This window comes from Amphiprion ocellaris, chromosome 14, assembly GCF_022539595.1.
Source record: "Amphiprion ocellaris isolate individual 3 ecotype Okinawa chromosome 14, ASM2253959v1, whole genome shotgun sequence".
Taxonomy (NCBI): Eukaryota; Metazoa; Chordata; class Actinopteri; family Pomacentridae; genus Amphiprion; species Amphiprion ocellaris.
This window is the reverse complement of record NC_072779.1, coordinates 15,364,142-15,388,419: the sequence shown is the minus strand read 5'-3', so window position 1 is coordinate 15,388,419 and position 24,278 is coordinate 15,364,142. Positions and strand designations below refer to the sequence as shown.

The following is a 24,278-nucleotide window of genomic DNA, read 5'->3' as shown; positions in this document are numbered from 1 at the left end:
ATTTCACACATGCACTCCCCTTCAAACTGAGCCCAGTTTGCACAGCACGGAAGGAGTAAATCAGAAAATCTTACCTGTAATGAGTTTTTACTGAAATATGTCGTAACAGTAGGAGGTGCAGACCTTGGTGTTCTCCTATATTTCTATACTAACCATCTCTTGTAATGGAGTATTTTTAGATTCTTGTATTGGTACTTTTTCTTGAACAAAATGCTTCTTCCACCGCTGCCTGCCAGCACTGTCTCAGTAGGATTGAAGAGTTGTTGGTAAATGCGGCATGGTATGTGTTCAGGGCTCTAATTTTCTGTTACAACACAGTTAGCTGCTGATGTATCAGGTCCGGCTCCTATTTTGGACGCCTTCCAGCAGAAGTGAAAAGTAACCATAATAGATCACAACACAGGCTAAGTGCTGGTCTAAATAATATTAATCATCATACTAAATATAAATATCTCACTCTATAAATGTAAATATATATATGTAGATACATATATTTATCTTAGGGTCAAATATAGTCTAATTCATATAAGTTGCATTTTAAGACGACCCAACCATCACAATGCTCAAGTTCATTAAAGCACTCGTCATTACGCTCACATGACAGCTGGGGTGCAGGGATCTGGTGTATCTGAGTCTGTGTTTTGGGGACAGAGGAGAGATGTACCGTTCAAGTGTGAGTCACCTATAATTCACCAAATTCCTCACTGTGTACGGGGCTATTTATGCCACAGAGGAGAAGCAGAGCATCAAAGACAACAGTTCGGTTTGTTTAGAAGAGCCGTCCGGTGCGTTCTGACTCACAGCGGCAATTGGAGGCCCACGTGTTGGCAGCAGAGATCAACGTCATGGCAGCATCAAGCCAGTGGAGGTGCAGGGCAGCAAGTAGGACAGCGGGACACGATGAGTGATGAAAGCAGAGCCGAGTGGGGCCAGAGCAGCACAGGTGGGAAGCAGAACATGACCGGTGATGATTGTGAACAGGGTAGGGTCAGGGATAAAAAACGCACAGGAACAAAGGGGCGGCAACCAAATGGACTCCGGGCAGGACAACGGCAACAACTGCAGAGCTGGTGGGAGCGAGGGAGTGAAGGGCGCCGGTAGACAGTTTGAGATCTTGAGGCCCTCAGGAGAGAAATCACTTTTATAAAGTAGAGCTGGCTGTGGAGATACAGAATGGTAAATAGGTGAGTTTCAACATGAGTTTTAAAAATAGAGACCGCTTCTTATGGCACTATTACAGGCAGACAGACTATTCCCAGTAGTGACGACTGGTGGAAGAAAACCTTGCTGACAGCTGAGATTTTATTAATTCCTGCACAGAATTATGATACAAGTGTGGCCGAGCTGGCAGGGGGCTACCCTGGCACCTCTGGTTTTAGTGGATATATGAATTCCTGTAAATCCATTTAAAGGAATTACGTAATTGATATAGAAGTAGACCACTCTGGAAATGGGGATGGATAAAATACAAAACAATACATGTACACCCATCAGCCACAACATTAAAACCACCATCCTAATATTGTGTTTAGGTCCCCATCCTGCCAATAAAACACCTCCGTCTTGTCAGGCCAAGGACACAGGACCTCTTGGAGTTTCCTGTGGTGCCTGGCTCTGGGACATTGGCAGTAGTTCCTTTAGGTGCTGTGGGCTGTGGGGTGAAGTCTCCATGGATCTGTTCTGGTGCATTCCATGGATGCTCAGTCAAATTGTAATCTGCGAGTTTTGAAGGCTGGGTCAATGCCTTGGCCTCTTTGTCATGTTCTCTGAGCCCTTCCTGAGCAGTTTTTGCGTTATGGTGGGTTGCGTTGTCTTGTTGGTGCCTTCGATGTCAATATTGGGATGTAACTGTGTTGCTGTGCGGTGGAGGGGCTGTGCTTGGGCTGCAACAATGTTAAGGCTGGTATTACATGTCAAAGTAATATCGACATGAATGCCTGCACCCAGGGTTTCCCAGCAGATCTTTGCATTGTAACAAGATGATCTATGCTACAGTCTTGTCGTAATCAATGTATCATATTTAATGTATATATGCTGTTGAATTAAAATAGTTTTTGACATATTTGAATGCTACGAATCAATGCGGCTTTAATGCATTATCCAAGTCTTCATTGTTAAATTAATTTCAACGTTTAAATAAATCTGCGTTCCCTTTCTTTTCATTAGTGACACTGAATGAAATTCAAACACCATCATATGCGAAATCAAGCTAAAACTGAAATAAATCTAATTGTATCAAATAATGGAATCCTAAGTCACCTTTGAACTGCCAACTATATACTGAGGCAGCCAGGAAGTCAGTCTGAGTTTTTAACATTAGATCCACAGATAAAAGATATTTGTTTTAACCTTAATGTGTTATTGATTCAAACTGTGAAACCATTTTCTGAATGGCTTGAGCTCATTCAGTTTTGAGTTGTGTATTTTGAATAGACTTTATTGCGGCTATCAGCTCAGCCTCGTGATCTGAGAAAAATGACACTTGTCAGATAAGAGGTCAATGAAGAAAATGAGTGTAAAGCAGACAGCAGCAAGTACTGTCTTGTTGTGGTAGCTTCAAAAAGTATTTATCAATGTGGTTGTTCATTGTGAAGAGTTAGTCATCAAAGAAAAATCAGTTTTATGTGTTGGTTGCTTTAGGGGCATCTACAACACCATGTCACATGATGAACAAAAATGATATGATAATACTATCCTAAGTCTTAGTTTCATTGCTTCGAGTTAAACCACGAGTTTCACTTTTTAAGTAATTTTCTTCTGGTAACAAAAAAATTGAATCAGTTTTAAACCATACTTGAGACAACCCATAACTTAAGGCAATCAATTAAAGTGTCGTGTATTGTGTCAAATATGTCAGGAAGGTCCAACAGAATGAGGACAGCGACACGCTCAATGACAGCGTTCAACCTTAACCCATCTGAAACTTTAACAAGGGACAACTTAACTACTCTGATTTGCCCTCAGACCAGATTAGATGTTCTCAAAGATGATATTTTGTCAGATTTCATTCAGCTGTTTAAACATAACCCACTCTTAAACTTTGGCCCACAAAGGTAAATTAGAAATAGGACGATAGCTGCTGGGGGCGGAATTATCTAAACTGGATTTCTTCAGCAGAAGCTTTATCACCACAGTCTTTGGAGCTTTTGGGAATATCTTGCAGTCTGAGGAAAAGGTGGTGTTCAGGAGTCTCGCCACAGATAAATCTCCCAAAGGTGCAGTGCAGAGGACCATTCTAAGGCAGAATCCTATACAAAATAAACATTATTTTTGGCTGTCCTGTAACATTTGTCTTTGACTTGGAGTTGCAAATTTCTGCAGACAACTAAATGCCCGATTTGGGTTTTGGACAATATTTTTAATTGATTAATTGCAACTGGTTAAGCTTTGTTTATGACTAAAAGAGCAAAATAGACATTTGCACAATCCGTTCATCCCTGTGATAAACAAGAGCTTTACTACACTGTCCTGAATTAGCATTCAAAAGTATATATTTGTATTTGTGTAATGTGCAGGACAGATTTAGTGGCCTTCAGCAGAGCCAGGCTAACAGTTTCTCCTTGATTGCAGTCTTTATGTTAAACGAAGCTAACCAACTGCTGGTGTAGCTTCATATTGAACAGATATGAGCATGATTTTGTTCTTTTCAATTCAGCCTGACTAGGAAAACAGACAAGCATATTTAAGAATGCACAGTGTTGAATTTGTTGCTGATATGCCGTTATGTTTTCTTAAATTTTTATTGCAGACACCGATGTACGCACATTTTTTTCCCCACCTAATTACAGTGAACATCTGGTCGCTCCTATAGTGGAATTAATATGTTGTTATGCCTACTGTTATTACGATGGGCCACTGGCAGGTTTGGATATAAAATACAATGCTTTTTAAACATACAAGCTCACAAGGTAAAATAAGAATACTTGAACCTGCATGTCAAAATAAAAATATTTTCAAACTAAATTGTAGCATTTTTTTGCCTGACAGGCTGTCTGTCTGTCTCTTTGGGCCAGTGCCCATATTTCATTTGAAAGCCTTTCTCTGCTAATAGCAATGGTGTCAAATCGATGCTTTATATGGTAGCTGCTGTAAATTATAGACTTGATGTAAAGGCAAGAAAGAGAAGCAAACAAAGAGCTGATGGTCCCCAAATCTTTGAACACCTCAGTCTTTGGTCTCATCTTGGAGCTTCTACCCTACGAAGAAATAAAAATGAACACTTCAAGCTGCAAGAACGAGCAGCTCTGCCTCTGTTCTGGGCTAAATTTGGCCCTGTAGTATCTATGTCGATTGTTAGGAGTCAGTAGTACATCTCCACAGGCAGTCAAGGGTACAAACATACTTGTACAGATGCAAACACACTCTGTTGCTATACCACACACACACACACACACACACACACACACACACACACACACACACACACACACACACACACACACACACACACACACACACGCACTGCCTTGCACATGAGGAAGAAAATAGGCGCCTCTGTGATGAGCAGCCTCAGTGCTCCTTCTGCTGTTTGCAATATTGAATACAAATTGTAAGCTCCAATTGTCTTCTTCTGTGCTTCACTGCCTCACAGGGATCACATCTGATCTTTAAGAGAGCTGCATGGCCCATAGTCACATGTCGCCATTATGTACCATGATGAATCATTTATACACAGAATAATCATGCATTTGAGCTTTTTAATTACACACTTAGAACCAATTTCTTGCAGTCTCAAACATGTGAACTCGGCTAGGAGCGTGAATATCCAGATGGGCATCTGTGTGTCCTTTTCCCTGCGATATGACTGACACAAACCCTTTGATGGTTGTTCCATCACATGCTTTTTTTTCACTCTTCTCAGTATAGTAGCTTCACAGTTGTTTATAATGACAAGTCTGTTGTTGAGGAAGAAAATGTTGTTCAGCTTAAAGACCAGAGACTTATCTCATGTTGTTGTGGGGTAAGGCAACATAACACTTCCCAAAAGAAGCTGCTACAGCACCTGTCTCTAAAGCAGAAAGCAAGTCCGGTGTTATCAGAAGCCGTTTTTAAAGCCTTTGGTGAACTCAGCAGGGCATCAGACCTCATACTGTTATATCAATAACTTCAACCACTGACTCATTTCTGAAATTCATATTCCTATCAATAAATGATAAATAATGTTACCTATTTGAGAACTCTCTGTATTTTTTAAGCCTTTCTAAATGAATTGTTAAAGATATTATCTGTAAAGATAAGACCACAGACTTTTGTGCCAAGATGGACTATTATAAATAGTTATCCATTACAGATAACTGATAAGCATCTGGGTCCAGTGGTGTTAATTAAATGGGAGATTTATGATATATTTTACACGCAAAGCAAATATATCACAAGTATCCAGCAGACTGGAAACAGTTCTGCTACTGCTGCTCCTCTTTGGTGAAACACTGCAATATTGTGTCAGATTTTTCTCTTTGTTAGTGTTATTTATTGTTGTGGGAGCTCGTGTCATTGATGATTTCAAAGACGAACTATCAAATACCAGAAAATCACAACTGTTCCCATGGTAACAGATAAAATACTTCTGGCGATCCTGAGAGCAGACTACAGATGTGGGTTGAGGCTATAAACATGTAAAGAATAAGGGAATTCCAAGCACAGTGTACACTACTTTGCTTTTGACAAGGGAATTGATTTTCTAATTGAATGTGTTTGAGGAGAAAGCCGATGCAGAGGAATTTAGATGGAAAGATATGTGAATGCGAAAGATGGAGAATCCTCCAGGGCTTTCCTTTTGCAGCAGAAGCCCTGCAGGCATTTCTTTATTGCAAAGACTATGTTTGAAGACCAAAGAGAGAGTGAGGAAAGAGGGAGGTCAATATAAAGAGTGGAACATGAATGTTTTTCACTTCTGTCTGATTTCCTCATGCTTCAGTATTTTCCTTCCTTCCACACCCTCTCTACCTCTTTCCCAATTTGCAGCTCCTCCCAAAATGATCCCTCGGCTACTGTTGGCAAAGTCAGAGATTTGGCTTCTTTTCGACGGCACTTCCGGATGGGTTTCATGACGATGCCCGCCTCCCAGGACCTGTCCCCTCACTCCTGTGCCTCCGCCATGGCGCCACGCTCGCAGTCCTGCCACGCTGTCGGTGCCGGGGATACGAGTTTAGAGAACGGAGATTACTCTGACACTCAATCCCAACATGGCGGCCGCTGCCCCCCAGCTAAACCCAAACGCCACCCCAGTACTCGCCTCAGCTCCTCATCTGCTGACAGCAGAGGACCTCCAGAGACGCCGCCACCCCCTCCCCCCTCTCACTCACAGGCCAAACACTCAGAGAAGAAAAATGGTAAGAAATTAGTGTTTAGGTGCGTATTCGACTGAGAAAATGATGTCTCTTCTTGACTTGTATTTTTGTCTCCTACAGCCATGAAAAAGTCTGACTCTGGAGAGATTGGATCAAAGAAGGTGCCTCCTTTAAAACCCAAAAGAAGTCCTAGTACCCAGCTTTCCTTCGACCCTCTTCCTCCACGAGTGCCTCCCTCTGCCACATCCCTGCCATTCCAGGCTGCAGACTCTCAAATTCAGACAGGAGATGGAGAGGATGAGCCGGTTTATATAGAAATGGTGGGCCAAGTGTTCACCAGGGACAGCCAGACGGCCACGCCCCACCCTGTCACCCCTGTGGCCACCACACCAGACTCTGACTCAGATCAGAGTGAGGCAATCTATGAGGAGATGAAATACCCACTGCAGGAGGACAGAGAGTCCCAAAGACACCTCCCTCCCAAACATGAGAAACTGAAATCCTCTAAACACTTCCATGTCACCCCTTCCTCCTCCTCCAGCAGCTCCTCCTCCCTGCCACGTCCCTCCTCTTCCTCCCCTTCCTACTCCAAACCCAAAGCTACAGTATCAATCTCCCACTCATCTCCTCTGCCTTCCTCCGCATCCTCCACCCCTATACCCCAGGTCCTCTCTGCCAGCCCTCACACGCCACGAGCTCCCACTCCCTATCTGCTGCAAGGGAATAAATCTGAGCCTGAGTCCAACACGAAGATCCCAGCTCCTTTCCCCAACCTCCTGCAGCATCGGCCCCCGCTGCTTGCCTTCCCTCAGCCCGCGGCGGCCTCCAGCGGTGTCGGAGTGCAAAACAAGGCGTCTGGTTCTGCTAAAATGGGAACGCAAACATCAAGTGTGACAACTCAAGCTAGCACCTCGTCCTCAGCTTCATCTAACGCTGCTGCTGGCTCCAAGGAGTCATCAGGAGGAAGTTCATCGCAGCAGGACAAACACAGCAGAGATTCACAGCTAGGCCCTGCTCCTGGGCTCCGAGCTAGGAGTCACTCCACACCCTTACCTCCCTCCTCCAAATCCACGTCCCCCTTCTCCCATCACCACCACCACCCTCACCATCGCCCCTCGCACTACCATCACTATCGCAAGCCAGAGAGAGGAGACTCCCCCGCTCCAACCAAGAGCAGCTCTCAGATGTCAAACCAGGCCACAGTTCAGACACAAACTTCAAGTACAGGCAAGGAAGGCAAGTCTGTCAGCTTCCTCTTGAAGTCTGATAAAGGAGAGAGGGATAAAGACAGGGACAAGGATAGGGACAGGGATCGAGATAGAGATAGAGACAGGGGTAGAGACAGAGACAAGGAGAAGGACAAGGACAGAGACAGGGAGAAGGACAGGGACAGAGACAGGGAAAGAGACAGGGATCGAGATCGGGACAGGGATAGGGACAGGGATAGGGACGGAGGGCCACACTCCTTACAGTTGGATCTTATCACCACCTCTAGCAGCCAAACGCCTCAAAGCAGCACCAGCTCAACCCCTACGCCGTTATCCTCATCCCAACGTCCTCATTCTCGCCCACATCTCCGCTCTCACACTCCTCACGGCCTGCCAGCGTACAAGCCTCCCTCATCGGACAGCCCCCTGCTGTGGACCTACCCCTCTGGTGGCTTCCGGAGACCGCCGGCTTATGAGAGCTTGAGAGGCAGCTCTCAGACTCCGTCTCTGCAACAGCCCTCGAGTCTTACTGGCATAGGTGAGGGGGTGTCCAAGAGCAATGGAGGGTCTGCGTCCCTCCAGTCAAAAGTTGGCTTCATGCCCTGGGACAGCAGTGCCAGCTTAGCTGCTGATGAGGGGTCTTACTGGCCTATGCAGAGGAAATTGTCCTTCAGCCATGGGAGCAGAGAGACTGAGAGTAAGTCAGAGGTCATTATGAATACAGTGCATAGGCTATTTTGAAAAAAAAGGGTGTTTTCAATCTTCAAAATGTTCATTCTGTTCTTTTTCCTTTCAGAGGATGAAGGGCGAGCATGGAATGGTAGTGCTGATGCCTTGTTACGGATGGATAAGGAGGACCTGGGGATGGGGTCTCGAGGAGGCCACTCAGGCATCCCAGTCCATTTCAGTGGTGCCACCAGCAGGGCCCTCGGTCACAGCGAGTCCTTGGCCGGTGTTGATAGCAGCCCAGGATTCAGAGCTCTGCCCAGAGTGGGGCTGCCTCTTCCCTGCCAGACTTTTCCTGCCTGTCGCAATGGAGGTAGGCAAACACTCAGTGGCCATAATCTCTTAGTCAGGTTCTAACCACAACATCCTATTTAGAAAGCAACTATAGCAATGGATTTACATGGGGAATCTTCTGCTGGCTCTGTTCTGGTGTCGCTCTAAAAACTGTAAAACTCACTGCTGCAAAAATACAACATCATTTTTATTTTGTATTATTTATTTTATTGTTTCATTTTTACACACACACACACACACTTGTGTCCAGTCCTTGTTAAACACCAAATGAGACTTTAAACCTCCAGAATTTAGCAGAAAGATGACAATGTTTTGTTTCATGGATGGAAACTGAACCTGCCTCTTCTCTCCTCTGACTGTCACAAAAGGCTACCAGCAGAGCCAATAGAGAAAGTGTTCCATAAACGACTCACATCCCTGTGTAGACACACATTTATGAGCACTGGCCCCCTTACATGGTATTTACGGTGTATATTTTGATAAGCCCTGTTGTTTAAAACATTTTGTAATTGAAATAAATTTAGTTTTTGGAGTTAAGTATATATACAGTGCAATTTATATCACAGGTAAACCCTTCATTACAGTGATTATAGAGGAAGGTTAAAAGCATTCAGAGCGCTGCTCTCACCAGTTCTGAACACCTGCATTTATGTTGTACTAAATTATATTGCTTCAGTCATTTCAGTATTCATTTTATTTTTGACTTTATTCTCACACTATGGATACATTATAACTGTCAAACAGTGGGATTACAATCAGGATTACTGCCAAAACGAAGTATCAGTCATTCTTAAATATAGGAGGACTTTATAGTTGTTTACTATCTTAAAATATAGGGAGTACACAATGTACCAAGGCTCTGTCTCCACTCACAGGTGTAGTGTGGTATTCACAGCTTGGTGTGCTAAAATGAAAAGTTCTGTTTTACAGTTCTTATTAGTGGACACACAGCGTGATGTTTGTTACTTTACAGAAGTGGGGCGGCTGGGCCGCTCCTCCTCTGCTGCTGGAGTGAGACAGGTGGGTGGAGGAGACGTCCAGAGACAGAGCAGTCTACCAGCACGAGAAGCCCTGAATCAGGTGAATATGTATCACCCAGCTTTGTAACTACTAACTCTAATAGCTTCATGTATGGTAGATTTGCTAGTGAACATTAATATTGTTCTTGTTATTACTTCCCCTTCTGCTGGAGACAGTGCTCCTGCAGATCTATTTATAGCTGGTAGATATGCCCACTGAGAAGAATAAGGTTCTGGTCTGCCTCAAAAGAAAATAAAAGCCCTATGACGCAGGTTGCTATGTAATCAGTAAAAGAGAGACAGTTGTGGATAAGAGAACATGCTGCACTGTGTTTTGGTGAACTGCAGCCTTCTAGCCGCACATTTTGCCCAGTTTCTGGCTCCATAGCAAGTGCTGACGCAGTTTGAGTGTGCTGCAGAGACTGTCTGCATACGTCTGGTTGACCCTCCCTCAAACTGTAATAGATGCAGCAGCGCTGCATTCTGGTGGCTGTCCATAAGAACTGCAGTTTTATTCAACGTGCAAGGACTGGCTGCTACTGCTAACTGCACTGCAGTGATCATGCAGGTTTAGAAAGCCATTTACTGTTATATCATGAAACACTGCATAAATTCACTGACTTGACTTTTTCCTATGTGTTTAGCTGCATGGTCTGGCCCAGACTCAAGCGCCCTGCAGTCCCAGTGGTCCCAGTGTGTCTAGGCAGCAGCAGCAGCTTCAGCTCCACCAGCAGCAGCTGCAGTTAAAGCAGCAGCTCCAGCAGCTTCAGCAGCAGCACCATCTGCAGTTGCAGTTCCAGCAGCTAGCCCAGCTGGCACAGGGACAGCCTCCTGTCAGTGGGGGCACCACCCCGTCCACAACGCAGACCCAGAGAGACGGCAAGCTGCTGGAAGTCATTGAGCGTAAACGCTGCCTGTGTAAAGAGATCAAGGCCCACAGGCGTCCCGACAAAAGCCTGTGCAAGCAGGACAGCATGCCCATCCTCCCTAGCTGGAGACGGACACCTGAGCCTCGTAAGACTGGCACGCCACCTTGCCAGAGGCCGCAGGCCGTCGTGTGGGACACAGCTATCTGAGGTGGAGAGACAGGCCAGTGAGTACAGCACGTGAAGAGAGACAAAACACACAGATGAGGTGAAGATAAGTGAATCAATAATAAGAGTAAAAATGGATGAAGTTCCTGGAAATTTCTTTTACGTGGTTGTGGTGATTTAATTACTGCAGAGAAACGAGAGACTCGGGACAGAGAAGAAATAGTTTCCATTACTCTTATTGTGTGAAAAACTGATCTGACAGCAGGTTGCTGGAGACTCTTAACTCATTTGGGGGAAAAAACAAACAAAAAAAAAAGGAGTAAGAAAAGAAGTACTACAATCAGAGTAAATTCATTTCTTATCCAGCTGATTTGTACCTCCTCTGTACTTAGTACTACACTGACGTGTTACAATTGCCAATGATTTTTGCCACAAAACACCAGTGTTATTGCTACAAAATGAAGACACCCGCTAATTAATAATGGGTGGGTTGTTTTCTGAGATTGGTGTTGCCAAATTTCTTCCTGACTACTTGAGAAATAAAGGAACCGTGTATTTTCTCCAACACACAGTTGTCCAACACATAGAAACTACTCTGTGGTTGAGAAAAGGCAAGACTCATAGATAAGTTATTGAAGTGTTTCTTGAAATCGTGAATGTATATGAGATGTCTTGGTATCAATAGATTGTCATTGTGGATGCAAATAATCACTGAGGAGTAAAAGCTACCTACTGTATCTGTTTGCATATTTGTAATGTAAATCTATTTACTTTCTCAACGTTTCTGCAATTTTATAGCAATATGCTCCCAAAGCTGGAGCAACATAATTAAAACTTGTGTCAACTAGCCTAACATACATATCTAAGACTTGAATAAGTCATATTTACTGTGTCATTCTCTGCATGTCATGATAGACATACAGTATTGTACAAAAAATATGTGTAGAGATGATCGTGTCAGACTTCTACATACAGCAGATCTTCACTATGATAATGTGTGGTTGTGTAAAAAGACGAACATGTTGCTCGGTATGGGGGCTATCATTAGAAAAGGTGGTGTGACAGATGGCACATACTGTGCAGTCCAGCCAAATATAGATACAGATCAATGGTACAAAAACTTCATCACTCATGCTTATCCACAGTTGCACATTAGTGATTGTTCCACCACACAGAAAAACAAGCACTGACACCCATCAACACAGACTGTGCAATATGGTGCAACTGATAAGACTGTGAGTATTGATCACCTCAAACAGAATGCTGGAACAATCTGCACAAAACATCGTATATGCTTAGGAGAACTTAAACCCTAATGTACTGTAAATAGATATGTACAACTGTATTGAAAATGTAGCAATTATTTCCATTTTCATACTTGTAATCAATACATATTATGTAGCATATACTGTATAAACATAACTTTGTTCACTTGTTTTTTCTAAAAGAATTAAGTACTTTATCTGCTGCAGCCAGTCCATGCATTACTTATAGTTCTACTAATAAACAGTAAGCCCTCTAAAGAAAGGCACAGTCCAACAGTTGTTTATTTAAATTTATGCAAGACTCCCTTTAAGCTGTGTTATTCATTTATTTATGCCCTTTTTCTACATTCATTTTTATTTGTGTACAGATTTCAACAGCTCGTTGTCTTGACATTTTTGAATACTTTGCTGCTATCTTGAACTACTGGTGTTGTTCATTCAACTACATGGTGTTACCATGACAAACATTCTTAATATAGTGGTTATTGTTACATAGTTGGGTTTTTTTTATTATTTTATTTCCAAAAGCCACGTGAACTGAAGTTTGTACCTTGAAGAGTGAGCCCTTCTGTAATAGTATTAAGGCGCTTGAATGTCCTCTTGGTTGTTGTTGTTTTTACGATAGTTAGCACCAAACTGTACAGTACAGTACACCCAGTGAAAAGAGACCTATTTAAATGTTTGAGAGTCACTGCTTGGCCTTTTGTTTTTAACTCCACCTGCTCGTGTTTGAGGGTCAAAGTTTTTCCGAGTCCATTTTCAAACAAACACAGGTCAGGTTGAAGGAAATGGGCAAGTGCAATGCATGCAGAGATTCCTCACACTTAAAATGTTCCAATGATGCTAAACTCTTGTGCCCAGTTTAATTTCAGATACCGAGTAATCACCTTACTACGAGTCCTTTTCACAGACTGATATGGAAACCCTAGGTATCATTTCCAAAATAGTTTACAGAAGCTGTTGGTTTTTGTGTGTCTTCTAAAACAGTGGCCATTATATGAGTGCCATCCTATATTGATATGGTAAGATACGGTGTACCTTGGAAAATCACTGTAGTGCTATATTTGCATTGATATTGTCATTGAAAATAAATTTTATATAATGAACTTTACACAACAAACAGAATTGTTCCATGTGTTCATGCCACATGTTGCTCGGTGGAGATGCAGGGGGGAAAGTGGACACAGTGTTCCCACTGCAGCAGGTGGTGCAGCTCCCTTTGTGTCCAAGTGAGGGCGCCACCTGCTCTTCTTTCTGTAGGGGGTTCTGCGCAAGTGTTAATAAAGACCCAATCAAGTCAGAGTAGCTGATCAAACAGCTTTAACAGTTTGAATTTAGAATAGCTGCTTCAGCTGTCTTCCAAAGCAAACACAATTGTACATTTCAGTGCAGCTTTCAATGCGCAGCCAGAGCTAAGAAGTCATATAGATGAGGCACGTGCAAACAGTGTGGCTCCCAATTTTCAAAATGTTTTTTTTTTTTAAATTCATCGTCTTCAGAGTTGGTATAATCCTCTAAATTCTTATCAATTTCTCATTTACTGTGGCCACAAAACCCTTTGTGCCATAATCTGATTATTACGCACAAATTACGCACCACGAGTTGACAGTAAAATTAGTCACACACATACTTTAGGGTCACTGAGGGCGCATTGGATGGCTATTCTGTGGATTTTTCTTTTAATACATGACGTTCCTGGGCCTACCGGGGCCAATAAAGGGATGCCCTGAGCAGCCACACTATTCGCTCTATGGGTTGTCTTTCATGCGCCCGGCGCGGCGAGGAGCCGGGATGCGGGGCTGGTGATTGGTTGAGGAAGGAGGAGGAGGCGGGAGCAGCTCTGCCGGTGATGGAGGATGAGGTTGGAGAGGGAAGGGGGGTGAAGGCTTCCGTGTGTGTGTGTGTGTGTGTGTGTGTGTGTGTGTGTGTGTGTGTGTGTGTGTGTGTGTGTGTGTGTGTGTGTGTGTGCGCGCGCGCGCGCGCGCAGCGGGGTGTGTGTGTAGCTTGTATAGAGAGGCGGAGGGAGTGCTTTACCGCAGTATCACTACATTTCTGCACCACTCATCAAAACTCTGCGGCATGCAGACAAGAGCTGGGGGGGAGGGCAGTTACTAGGTCTGTTCTGAGTGTTGGACCGCTACCTCTTCTGATAGCCTGTCAGTTCTTTAGTAGATAGGCCACTATAGTGCTTTTTCCTTTTATTTCCATTCATTTGTGCGCGGTTTAAGTTCAAGTCTCCATATCTGTCTCTCTTTGCTGTCTTGGCATTTGCTCCGACCGGGCGCTTATTGCTTCAGAGCTTTGGAGTGCGAACTTTTATGAGAAAATGGCAAAGGACGGAGAAAAAGGCGAGTGGAAGGAGTTTATATGGAACCCGAGGACGAGGGAGTTTCTGGGCAGAACTGCGAGCAGCTGGGGTAAGTCCTGTCCAGCCACAGCAATGCAGCAAGCTCGGTCCCTGGGCTCAGTAACAGGTCTCTGTCATAGTGTCTCCAACCTCTCCTGAGGGGCCAGCATGGTGTTTAAGAGCAGGAGACCCTCAGGAATGACTCTAATATGAGAATTTGAGCCTCAGTGAAGTTGGCTGATTCAGGTAATGAGGCGGCTGTCGCTGTCCGCCACACTGTGGTGCTGAAATCTGACTGCGGCACCGCTCCTCTGGAAGCCGGCGGATTTTTTTTTCTCTCCCCTCCTGCCTAGTTTCTTTATTTATTAATTTATGGCAATGCTTTCCCTGCGCATTGCGCTCAGCATAAGGGTGGAGGCATATGGTCTTATTCTACATGTGAATTAGGCAGATTACAGCAGCAACAGCAGAAACAGGTTCCAGTCTGTTGCAAAGTGCACATCATCAGCTCCTCTTTGCTGAGCGTTGCTTCTCCCAGCTAGATCATGAATTCTGCTGCAGAAGGGACTTTTCTTGGAAAGTGCCTGACTGAAGTTGCGTGTGGTTTGTGCGCCTGTAGCTCTGTCAAATGTGCCTTCCACATGATGTCATTCATTTGCAGGCTTTTTCCTCCCTTGAAGGAAGATCCTGACCCAACCTCTATTTAATTAACTCTGCATCTCTGCCATATAGACTGTCCAGACCCTGCAACTATTTCAAAGATTCATGAAATGACAGCGCGCATATGGCTCTGTTCTAATGACATTGGAGCTTTTTAATCTGGGTAAAGCCGAGGGCCAAATGCTATTTGTATCACCTCCAACCCGGCCCCTCCCAGTGTGTGTAAATCAGTGAGGGATTTAATCCTAATCTAATGACTTCATTGGCCAATGAGGAAGGTATCAATTCAGCGGGTTCTAGCAAAGCAAAAGGACTTTCAGGAACTGAGATTATATTTGATGTTTTCACTGGGGACGTGATCTCAAACTCAACACTTCTGTGAAGTGCTTCAGGCCGGAAAGTGGTTTTGCCTGTGATAGGATTTTGGTGATTATGTTTCATCAATGGACATTATTACACTATTGTGTGCATAGTTGGGAATCATTGACTGTAGCTTCTTCTGCTGGATCCTCCTTCAGTGTACAACTTAATCCAGCTCAGGGTGCCCCCGGTACTTTAAGGTCTGGTGGCCTTTTTAAGCTGTAGCTCTCTAAGGCTTGTTAATTAGGCTATTTCTGTACTCAGCCACTACATGTAGGTCTGCTAAACTTGGCATTTCACCGCAACACTTTCTCGTTCTCCTAATGCTGAACACACTGTACCTCTGCCTTCACTTGTTTGGCAACGTGGCTCCCATCAATCCACTTTCTACACCTGCACCTCTTGCACTGAGAAGAGGGTGAGAAAACAGCCTTTTCAGGATTGTCAGTCTCTTTAAAGGACAAATTTGTTGTGTTCACATTCATAATTATGCAGAGTAATGTTCATTCAGTGCATTGGATCAAAGACTTCTTTGAGGATGAAACACAGAGCACTTCCTTGTGTGTTCTGCTTTGTGTAAAGAGCTGTAATAATATGGAAATAGCCTTGATAAAGTAGAACAGTCCCGCAGTTTTGATGCTACATTGCCACCAGCTGACACCAGTGAAACATGGTCAAACAACTATCTCTATTTAAAACAGGACTAATTAAGTGTTGTGCACCTCCCACTTCCAAAAAAACAACAAAAGTTTCTCACAGCAACAGAAAGAGAACCTCAAAGGGGCTCATAGTGAGCAACATCATGACAGTGCTGTTACTGTAAGATTGCACTCTGCATACAAGATAATAAACGGTTGTAAAGTAAAAGATCCACAGCGCAAAGCTGCCTGTTCTCTCCAGACCTTTTCAATTTTTAGTTCAGAGGTCTGTTTGATGGCAATGCAATTAAACAGCATGTCCTCCCAATTAATTCTGAAAGAAAAGAGACACCTCCTGCCATTATGACCGAAGAAAGAACAGTACGCCGAACCATGCCGACCTGTCCTTTTGTTCTGCGCTTTCAACTGCCGTCTGCAAACAAAACCGGGCTGAAAGAGAGATGCTCCACTGTCCATCATCAGCGTGGACTGAGAGGGCAGACTGTAAACCTAACACCCTCTTTGCCAGGGGGGAAGCCACCCTGCCTGCACGCTTGATCCTGCGTGCACATGTGTGCATCCAGCCTCCCCTGGGTGGTGTCATATTTGTGGTTTAGCACAACATCATCCCCCCCGGATGACACAGAAAAACACTTCAGCACTTTAGTTTGTCACAGCTTCTCTCTCATGAGTCGCTCGCTCTATAGCGCCTGCAGCCTGGTCCCGGCCTCCAGCCTGACTCTCTGTATATTTAATAACTCAGCCTGCATCTTTTCCATGCTGCACTAACTTAGAGTCACACACAGGAGCTTCAAATCACCCAGGCACCCCTCTGTAATCGCCCCCCATGGAGCAGCTTCCCCGTGACATTTTGTCATAGATTCCTGCAAACCTGGCAGTGTGGGGAGGCAGATGCAGTGTTGACAGGGGAGGGTGAGATCCACGCTGGGGGCCTTCCAACAGAGGCTCAGGGTCAGGGCACTCAGCTGCTACCCAACACTGGCCTCAGGTGTTGACACTTCAAGTGAGGGGATGTGTGTTTTGTAGGAAATGCTATTTATGTTGTTCTCTATGTGGAGAAGGATGCCTGAGATGGGATCTAACAGCTGCTTTACAAGTATCTCACGATTCCCCATAGGAAACTTTATTACAGTGGGTTTTTATTTGGCTGAACTCTCATCTTCGTGAGGAGAAAACTGTTAATCACAAAGACAACTGACAGATTTATTTATAATAAAAGCTATTTTTAGTTGCAGCTCTTCTCTCTGTTGACTGTAACACCATCACTGTGTTCTGTTGGTGAAATAAACCCAGTCTGTGGCCTGTAACCTCCTGACCGGTCCCCAGGGGGTCCTTACTGCCCCCCCTCTCCCTCGCTGTCATTGTTATCTCCCCTGTGTGGACAGGTCAACCCCATCATGAAACTGGTCCCCAGCCATTCAATCCTGGTTCAATTCCTCTTGTTTCAGGCTAGAAAACTAGAAAACAGACCATAGTTCTGCATCAGTGCGTGCAGGAATGTGAGGAAAGCCAGCATTAACATACATTCAGTGTTTTCGCTATTAATTAATAAATTTACTTAATTTTAGACTATGCCATGCAATGAAAGATATTTTAAGCTTAAAAGGGACAGTTGATAATGTGTGTGACAGAAAGAGAGAGGCAGATGTTGCAGATGCTCCCCTAGTTCAATGAGGATTAGCTGGAATCCTGCGTTCATGTTCAGTCAGAGAGTGAAACAATGAAGCTGCAGACATTTCACTGACGTCATCTTGATTCATTATCGATATCTAATTGTTTGATTATTCATATTTAAAATGTGTTTTTACATTACAGTAATTATGAAGTGGACTTGACTGAGTGGCAGATGTTAGTTTGATGCAGCCTTCATGCATAATGCAGAAGCTTTTTGCAGTAATGCACAGCCAGCAGCTCAACAAGTGAGACTGTGAAATGCAGAAGTCTGAAGACAGCAGTCAATGCAAAAGAAAAATAGGAGTGGAAATAGTTTTTTTTTTCTGTAGTGAATTGTAAGAAAGGGAAGGGTGGGTCTGCATACAGCTTCTGGCTTTTTCATGTATTAAACAAAGATAATATTAGACTTTATTCAGACATGATGTAGAGCTGAGAACTTCACAACAGCAGCTCCAGTCCATATTAGTGATTATTTTTTGATGTTGCCACATTAGCTGATCAAATGTCATCACAGGGAAATGGATTCTGCTTCTAGTCCTTCTTTCATGTTATTTTTTAAAAACATTTGTTTGTGTAATATGTAGTGATTTTTCAAAGAAATAATGTTCTTAGTAAGTTATTATTTCACTCCAGTGCAATACTGTGTTCATAATCAACCTGCTGCTTATTGCAAAGCATTCAACATTTTTGAATTTAACTGAATTTAATTGAAGTGGAGTTAAAGCAAAGTGAATTAAAAGCTTTATCTTGAGATTACAGATGGCAATGTTGACTAAACTTAGCATATTTATGTATAGGTGAGAGCATGGCAATTTATAATTATATTAAAAAAACTAAGTAACGATGTGCAGAAAAACAAATGTAACTTCCAGGGTTTTGCTATTTAGCTGCTTGTTTCCTCAAAACCTCCGCAAAATTTTTGTTTTTCTCAAAGAACATATATGAATTCCTGTGTTCTGTGCAGTGTGAAACAGAATAGGAGATGTTTCCCTGATTAATTGCACTTCTATCATTGGTATGAATCCACCTTTCGATGATGCAGTGAACTGTAGACTTTATATTGTATCACACCCTATGATTCAAACTCATTCCTATTTTAGGAATAAGGTCTTTCAAATGTCATTTTTTTGTTCTTTCCTCTCAGATAAAGCCCACAGTTGATGTAACTCTCTCCTCTCCTTGTCTGCAGGTCTTATCCTTCTCTTCTATTTAGTTTTCTACATCTTCCTCGCCGGCTTGTTTGCTCTCACCATGTATGTCATGCTGCAGACCTTGGACGACCATAAACCGACCTGGCAGGACCGACTCTCCACACCAGGTGCAGAATCTGCAGACACAAACTGCATGAACTCGGGTCACAGTCTGTGTTTCCACATCATGAACTCCCTGCCGTGTCTCTGTCGCTCTCAGGTATGGTGATTAGACCCAATGCAGACGAAACCTTGGAGATCGTCTACAATGTCAGGAACACTGAGAGCTGGGACATGTACGCTCAGGCGCTGGACCGGTTCCTGGCACGTAAGTCTGGCTCTTGCCCTCTCTGCCAGTGACTCCCCAAGCTTACTGCTGTGGATTATCCAACCATCCAGAATGAATTGTTTTCACCTAATAAGAGATAATTCCCCTACAGTTACTGGGCAGATTTCCTTTGCGCCAGGGTTTTAGTTGAGTCATAAGCCTTTACAAACTAAACTGCTCCCCCTCTCACCCTGCAGCCTACAACAACTCAGTCCAGACCCAGAAGAACCACGAGTGCACCCCAGACCAGTACTTCAAGCAGGAGGACAGCGGCGACGTGAAGAACAACCCGAAGCGCTCGTGTCAGTTCAACCGCACCATTCTTGAGGACTGCTCTGGAATCAATGACCGTTACTATGGATACCAGGAGGGCAAGCCATGCATCATCATCAAGCTGAATCGGGTATGAAAGGGGAAAAAAGAGGGAAGGGAAAGGGGTGATGTTGCTAGGAGACATGGAGTGACTGAGATAATGAAACTTGCCGGGAATGAGGAGCAGATCCCAGTAAGATCAGGTTATTGTATTTTTCCTCAGCTGTGTCTTATGGGAAGTTAAAAATGCTGTTTTAGTGTCTGTGTGTTTGGATAAGCGTGGAGTGGAAACGTCGCTGAGGAACTTGTCTCTCTGTCTCGCCAGGTGATTGGGATGCTGCCAGGAAAGGATGGCCAGGCTCCGTATGTCACCTGTGGTGCAAAGGTAATCCCTTTTTGTCTGTCACAATGAAAGGCTTAACATAACAATCTGGATGTCGGCCCGTGAATAGCTTTTGTGCCTCACTCTCATCTGCAATATGCCACCTCTACTTTCTTTAACATTTGCATTGTTTCAACCATTGCATCTGCTTCTTTCTCATTTGCACCAACTGTGTATTTTGCTCGTCTCTTCATTCCATTAATTCATCCACTCTCAGAGATACAAAGTTGGCAAAGATGAATGGGTAAGAGTAGGACGGAACCTGCGTTTTGTAGCCTGTAGGTCATATTTACACATGCGTAGCTGCAGTGAAGCATGTAGTTATACAGAATATGCATAAAGACTAGGCTGTTGTGTTGCATTAAATAGACTCCTGAAGTAGCTGGTGGGAAATAGGATTTAGAAAAAAGCTTAATGATGATCACCTCCCCCTTCATGACACACATGAAGCGATCATTAAAGCCATATAAGTGACTAAACTGTTTCCTTATACAGAGAGAAGATACTGACAAAATTGGAGAGTTGGCTTACTACCCTCCAAATGGCACTTTCAACCTCATGTACTACCCTTATTATGGCAAGAAAGCTCAGGTAAGATGAAAACATCGACTGCCGAGTGACTGTTTTGCATTTTATCTTGAAATAAAAATGCACCAGACGGAGTACTTTGGTGCCTGTGTTCAAAGACGTCATTAGATGTGTTTTTGCAGGTGAACTACTCCCAGCCTTTGGTCGCCGTCAAGTTCCTTAACATCACCGTCAATCAAGATGTCAACATCGAGTGCAAGATCAACGCCAACAACATTCCCACTGGAAATGAAAGGGACAAGTTTGCCGGACGAGTGTCTTTCAAGCTGAGGATCAACACTAACAACTAGGTTGACCTTTCCTCTCCCCCTTTCAAACTACTTTCTTCATTCTCTGCAGCACTGCACATGCACAGAAAACAATCGCAGCATTCACACCCTTTGTAGGATTTGTTTACAATCCCCTCCCACCGCTAATTTGTTTGGGAGCGGGGAAATTGTCCAGTTGTGCGATGAGATGGGGCTAGAATTAAAGGGTGGTAATCCTGTCATTATTTCTGTCTGTGAGGATCGAGACAAATTATTTTCTGTAAATTAGTCTGAGGTGACGTCTATTTATACTGCATGACCAACTAGGGGATATAAAGGATGTGAACATGTGTTTCCAAAACGTTTGCAAGGATCAGCGACATTATCACTGTATTGCTGCTCCCTTCCTGCTGCCTCCTTATTAAAGGATCCCTCTATATATGAATATACACAAATTACAAAGCAAAATGTGTATATCTACAGTATTTATACGGTATCATAACCTTATATCAGTACTTCTATTTTGTTGCACTTAAAAGAATAATCCAGCAAACTTGCATATTTGATGGATGGATGCAGAGATGAAGCCATTTGCATGTGTGTATTGTCTTTAGTGTGCTATGAGGGCAGGAGGCGGCCGTGTCTGGCCTCGCTGCTGAGTTTGGAACACGGTTATGTGAAACAGCTGACCACCAGGAGGGACCGCACTGGAATCTTTAAAGCTCGCGCACAGCAAGTGTGTGTGTGTGTGTGTGTGTGTGTGTGTGTGTTTCTGTAAAAACAGGATACAGCAAGACAAGCATCTCCAAAACAAAAGTGTGAGGTAGAGGTGAAAAGGTGTGAGGAGGGAGTACAGGAGAGTGTGTGTTTTTTGTGCGTGTGTATGTGTGTGTGTGTTGTGTTCCATTTACAAGCCCCCATTTCATACTGTAGGTCGGGAAGTTGCATGCAATGTGCAATATTCATTAAGTGGCATACATTATGGATGCTCGCGTCCATTCATCAGATGACTTCTATTAAATAATCATTATTCGGGATCATTTGATATTCATGCTGGTTGTTTGACCCCAGAGTAGCTGAGAAAGCAGGTGTGATACATATTTGGGTCGTAGGGGATTATCATAATAACGCTACAGATGCCAAATGAGTTACATCAGTCAGACATCAGACTTTGCGGAGCCTAAAATTCCAAATCAGCTAGACGTAGCTTTAGTTTTTAGGCTCCCAAACTACAGTTATTCTCCCAATCAACTATCTGAATGTCATAAGAAAACAGCAGAAACGATCCCTTTTCCACACAGTGGCATTACACTCCATGTTCGTCATTTTATCCCTCAAGTTTAACCCAAAGCTGTTTCTTGTATCACAGTTTTTAATTCATTTAACATGAATATTTAGAGGGGTTTTTTTCTTGGGTGTATTGCATCTATTTCATTTGTATCTGAAATAGATGCCATTTTTTATTGTTTTGCACTGCAAGTGTGCTTTTATTTTCTTTTTTTTTGTGAATTAATGTATTTGCAGTTTTGGAGGAGGAGGTTATAGAGAGTTTGTTTTGTTCCCTCTGTTTCATTCATACTCACTATCATCCAGGATATCAAAATGTATAGTTTATATCTTCTTTTAAATGTTACGAGAGACTTAGTTTGTGCACCGGCGTGTTGATTTACGGTCTAGGCCTGTAGGAAATGTGAAAAACTGGAGATTTACTTCACTGACCTCATAGAAAAAGATATTATTTTGTTAAGTTGTTGTTGTTGTTGTTGTTGTGGTATTCTCCGCTGTTTTATGAATCAGTCTGACCTAAAGGCCAACATGATAAGTGAACAACCAATTTCAACCTCTTTGAAAGTCATACAGTTTGGTGCTGTTTATTTAACATGCAGTCACTGTGCTGTTGAGGCACATAAATTTGTCAGAAAACACCTTCAAATATTGGCTGGAGGAATCTGTGGAGTCACACGTTCAAACTCAGGCACAAGACCTTGGCACAGCTACAAATCTGTACCGTGATCCTGCCATGTAAGCATCTGTTGTGCTCACATTGAGGTCTGGCTCCACTTCACAACTTCGTTTCTCTCAGAGCGTTGTGCTTCTCAGTATGCTCGCAAATATCTCGCAGTGGTCTAAATAGGACCTCATTATGTGACTTAACAGGGAATGAAAGACAGACGATTAGATCTAATGTGATTATCTGTACTGTAATGAATGACGCGCTCTAACAGTCATCTGAGACTCTTTTATTTCCTTTTTTGTGAATCCACTGACCACTTCACATGCATTTCTCCTCTGGCATTCCCGCAACACTTACTTAATTTCACTGTAATCTCTTAATCTGGTCAGCTAATCCACAGTAGGCACGCTGAACTTCTTTACCCTACTTTGTTGCTCCTCCTCCTCGTGTCAAACGCCTGCTTTGACGTCTCTGAAACCTCAGAGAGAAACTCATTTCCGTTTTTTTTTCTTTTCAGTGCATTCAGCCCTATTTTTCATTATCAAACTCAGCACCCAGTAAATGAAATGTTTTGCTCCATCGCCTAATTGGACATTCGTGTTTCACCCATGTGCATGTGAAGATTACTTCTTCAACCAAAGATCTTCATGACAGTTCAAATTGTATTTATTTGCGCCGCACTGACTGCGGATCTGAGTCAGGATCTCAAACAGAGATACTGTAGGATCCAGCTGGAGGGCTGAGGGCCCTGTGCTCTTCAAAGGCCTCCTCTTATATAATAATAATAGTACGCACAAAAGGAACATGTCTCACTGCAACAAAACAGTGCCTCCTGGTGGACAGACGGTGTTGTTCCCCAGTGTCACAGAATGTTCGCTCCTCTTATCTCCATTTATCCGTATTTTTTTCCTGTGATAATTTGGAGATGTCCTCAAAAAGCAATATATTTATTTCTCGTGTGGCTGTAGGATTATTTATCAGAAAGACTGTAACAAAAAGCAGCACGAAGAGCAAGAAAGAAAAAGGGAAAGAATGTATAGATATTGCATTCAGACAATTTTGCCAGTGTGTTATGATGATGATGGAACAGTATAAAGAGAATGGCTTTGTTTATAATAGAGTATTTTGTTGTAAAGAGGAGAGAATGTATTAGCTTGGATTGTATCACATCGTGGGAGTTGCCTGGTGGGTTTTCATAATTGAATCCAGCGAAATGTCAACGGCTTGGTTGGAAAAGTTTCTTTTTTTGTTTTAACGTCTTCATTTGAGTCTGCTCTACTTACTTAAAATAAGCTTGTAAAGCTTGCAATCAAAGTTTTAATAGAGCCCTGAGAAAATCATCAAAATAAACCCGCAAGGAGTCACAAATGTTGGAGAGACCCGACTATTCATGTTTCAAATGGAGAAAGATTCCAACAAACCTCATTACCCTCAACTTACCCTCTTAATGTTAAACTGTACTATTGCTTACGACTGTAGTGAATGGATTTGTTCAGGAAAGAAATTCATGAAATACTGTCGCCCAAACGGATGATGAAATATTCTGGATCCTTATTTTTTGCTCTTACTGTATGTATATTTTTGCTCATGTTTACTGCAAACCAAGATAGAGAAATGAATAAATGTCATTTAAGGGAACTTACACCTCATATTGCCTCTGCTTCTTAGTCATCTTTTGTTAAGTCTTTAGTGTTATCAAAAAAGGAGAGAAAGAATGACTGTATTTCTCATGCATGTCTT

The 24,278-nt window shown here is 43.1% G+C and overlaps 2 protein-coding genes across 3 annotated transcripts in view; both read left to right on the top strand.

Annotated features, from left to right (window-relative positions):
- Positions 1-12,961, top strand: part of LOC111577659 (neuronal tyrosine-phosphorylated phosphoinositide-3-kinase adapter 1) — a 29,513-nt gene extending 16,552 nt beyond the window's left edge. Inside the window, exons 3-7 of the mRNA XM_023284036.3 lie at positions 5,965-6,332; positions 6,411-8,195; positions 8,295-8,537; positions 9,492-9,598; positions 10,182-12,961. Of these exons, the coding sequence (XP_023139804.2) occupies positions 5,965-6,332; positions 6,411-8,195; positions 8,295-8,537; positions 9,492-9,598; positions 10,182-10,613 (2,935 nt within the window). The 3' untranslated portion in view covers positions 10,614-12,961. The remainder of the gene's footprint in view (positions 1-5,964; positions 6,333-6,410; positions 8,196-8,294; positions 8,538-9,491; positions 9,599-10,181) is intronic.
- A 914-nt stretch (positions 12,962-13,875) lies between these two features.
- atp1b2b (ATPase Na+/K+ transporting subunit beta 2b) lies at positions 13,876-24,187 on the top strand. Of its 2 annotated transcripts, XM_035954544.2 has the most exons (8): positions 13,876-14,253; positions 18,726-18,854; positions 18,947-19,054; positions 19,252-19,457; positions 19,692-19,751; positions 19,966-19,992; positions 20,244-20,339; positions 20,459-24,187. In XM_035954544.2, the coding sequence occupies exons 1-8, from the start codon at positions 14,163-14,165 to the stop codon at positions 20,624-20,626; spliced, it is 885 nt and encodes a 294-aa protein (XP_035810437.1). In that variant the 5' UTR covers positions 13,876-14,162; the 3' UTR covers positions 20,627-24,187. The 2 variants fall into 2 exon arrangements, with proteins under 2 accessions (XP_035810437.1, XP_023139806.1); XM_023284038.3 differs by lacking the exon at positions 19,966-19,992 and having other exon boundaries at positions 13,877-14,253.
- Positions 24,188-24,278: the final 91 nt, after the last annotated feature.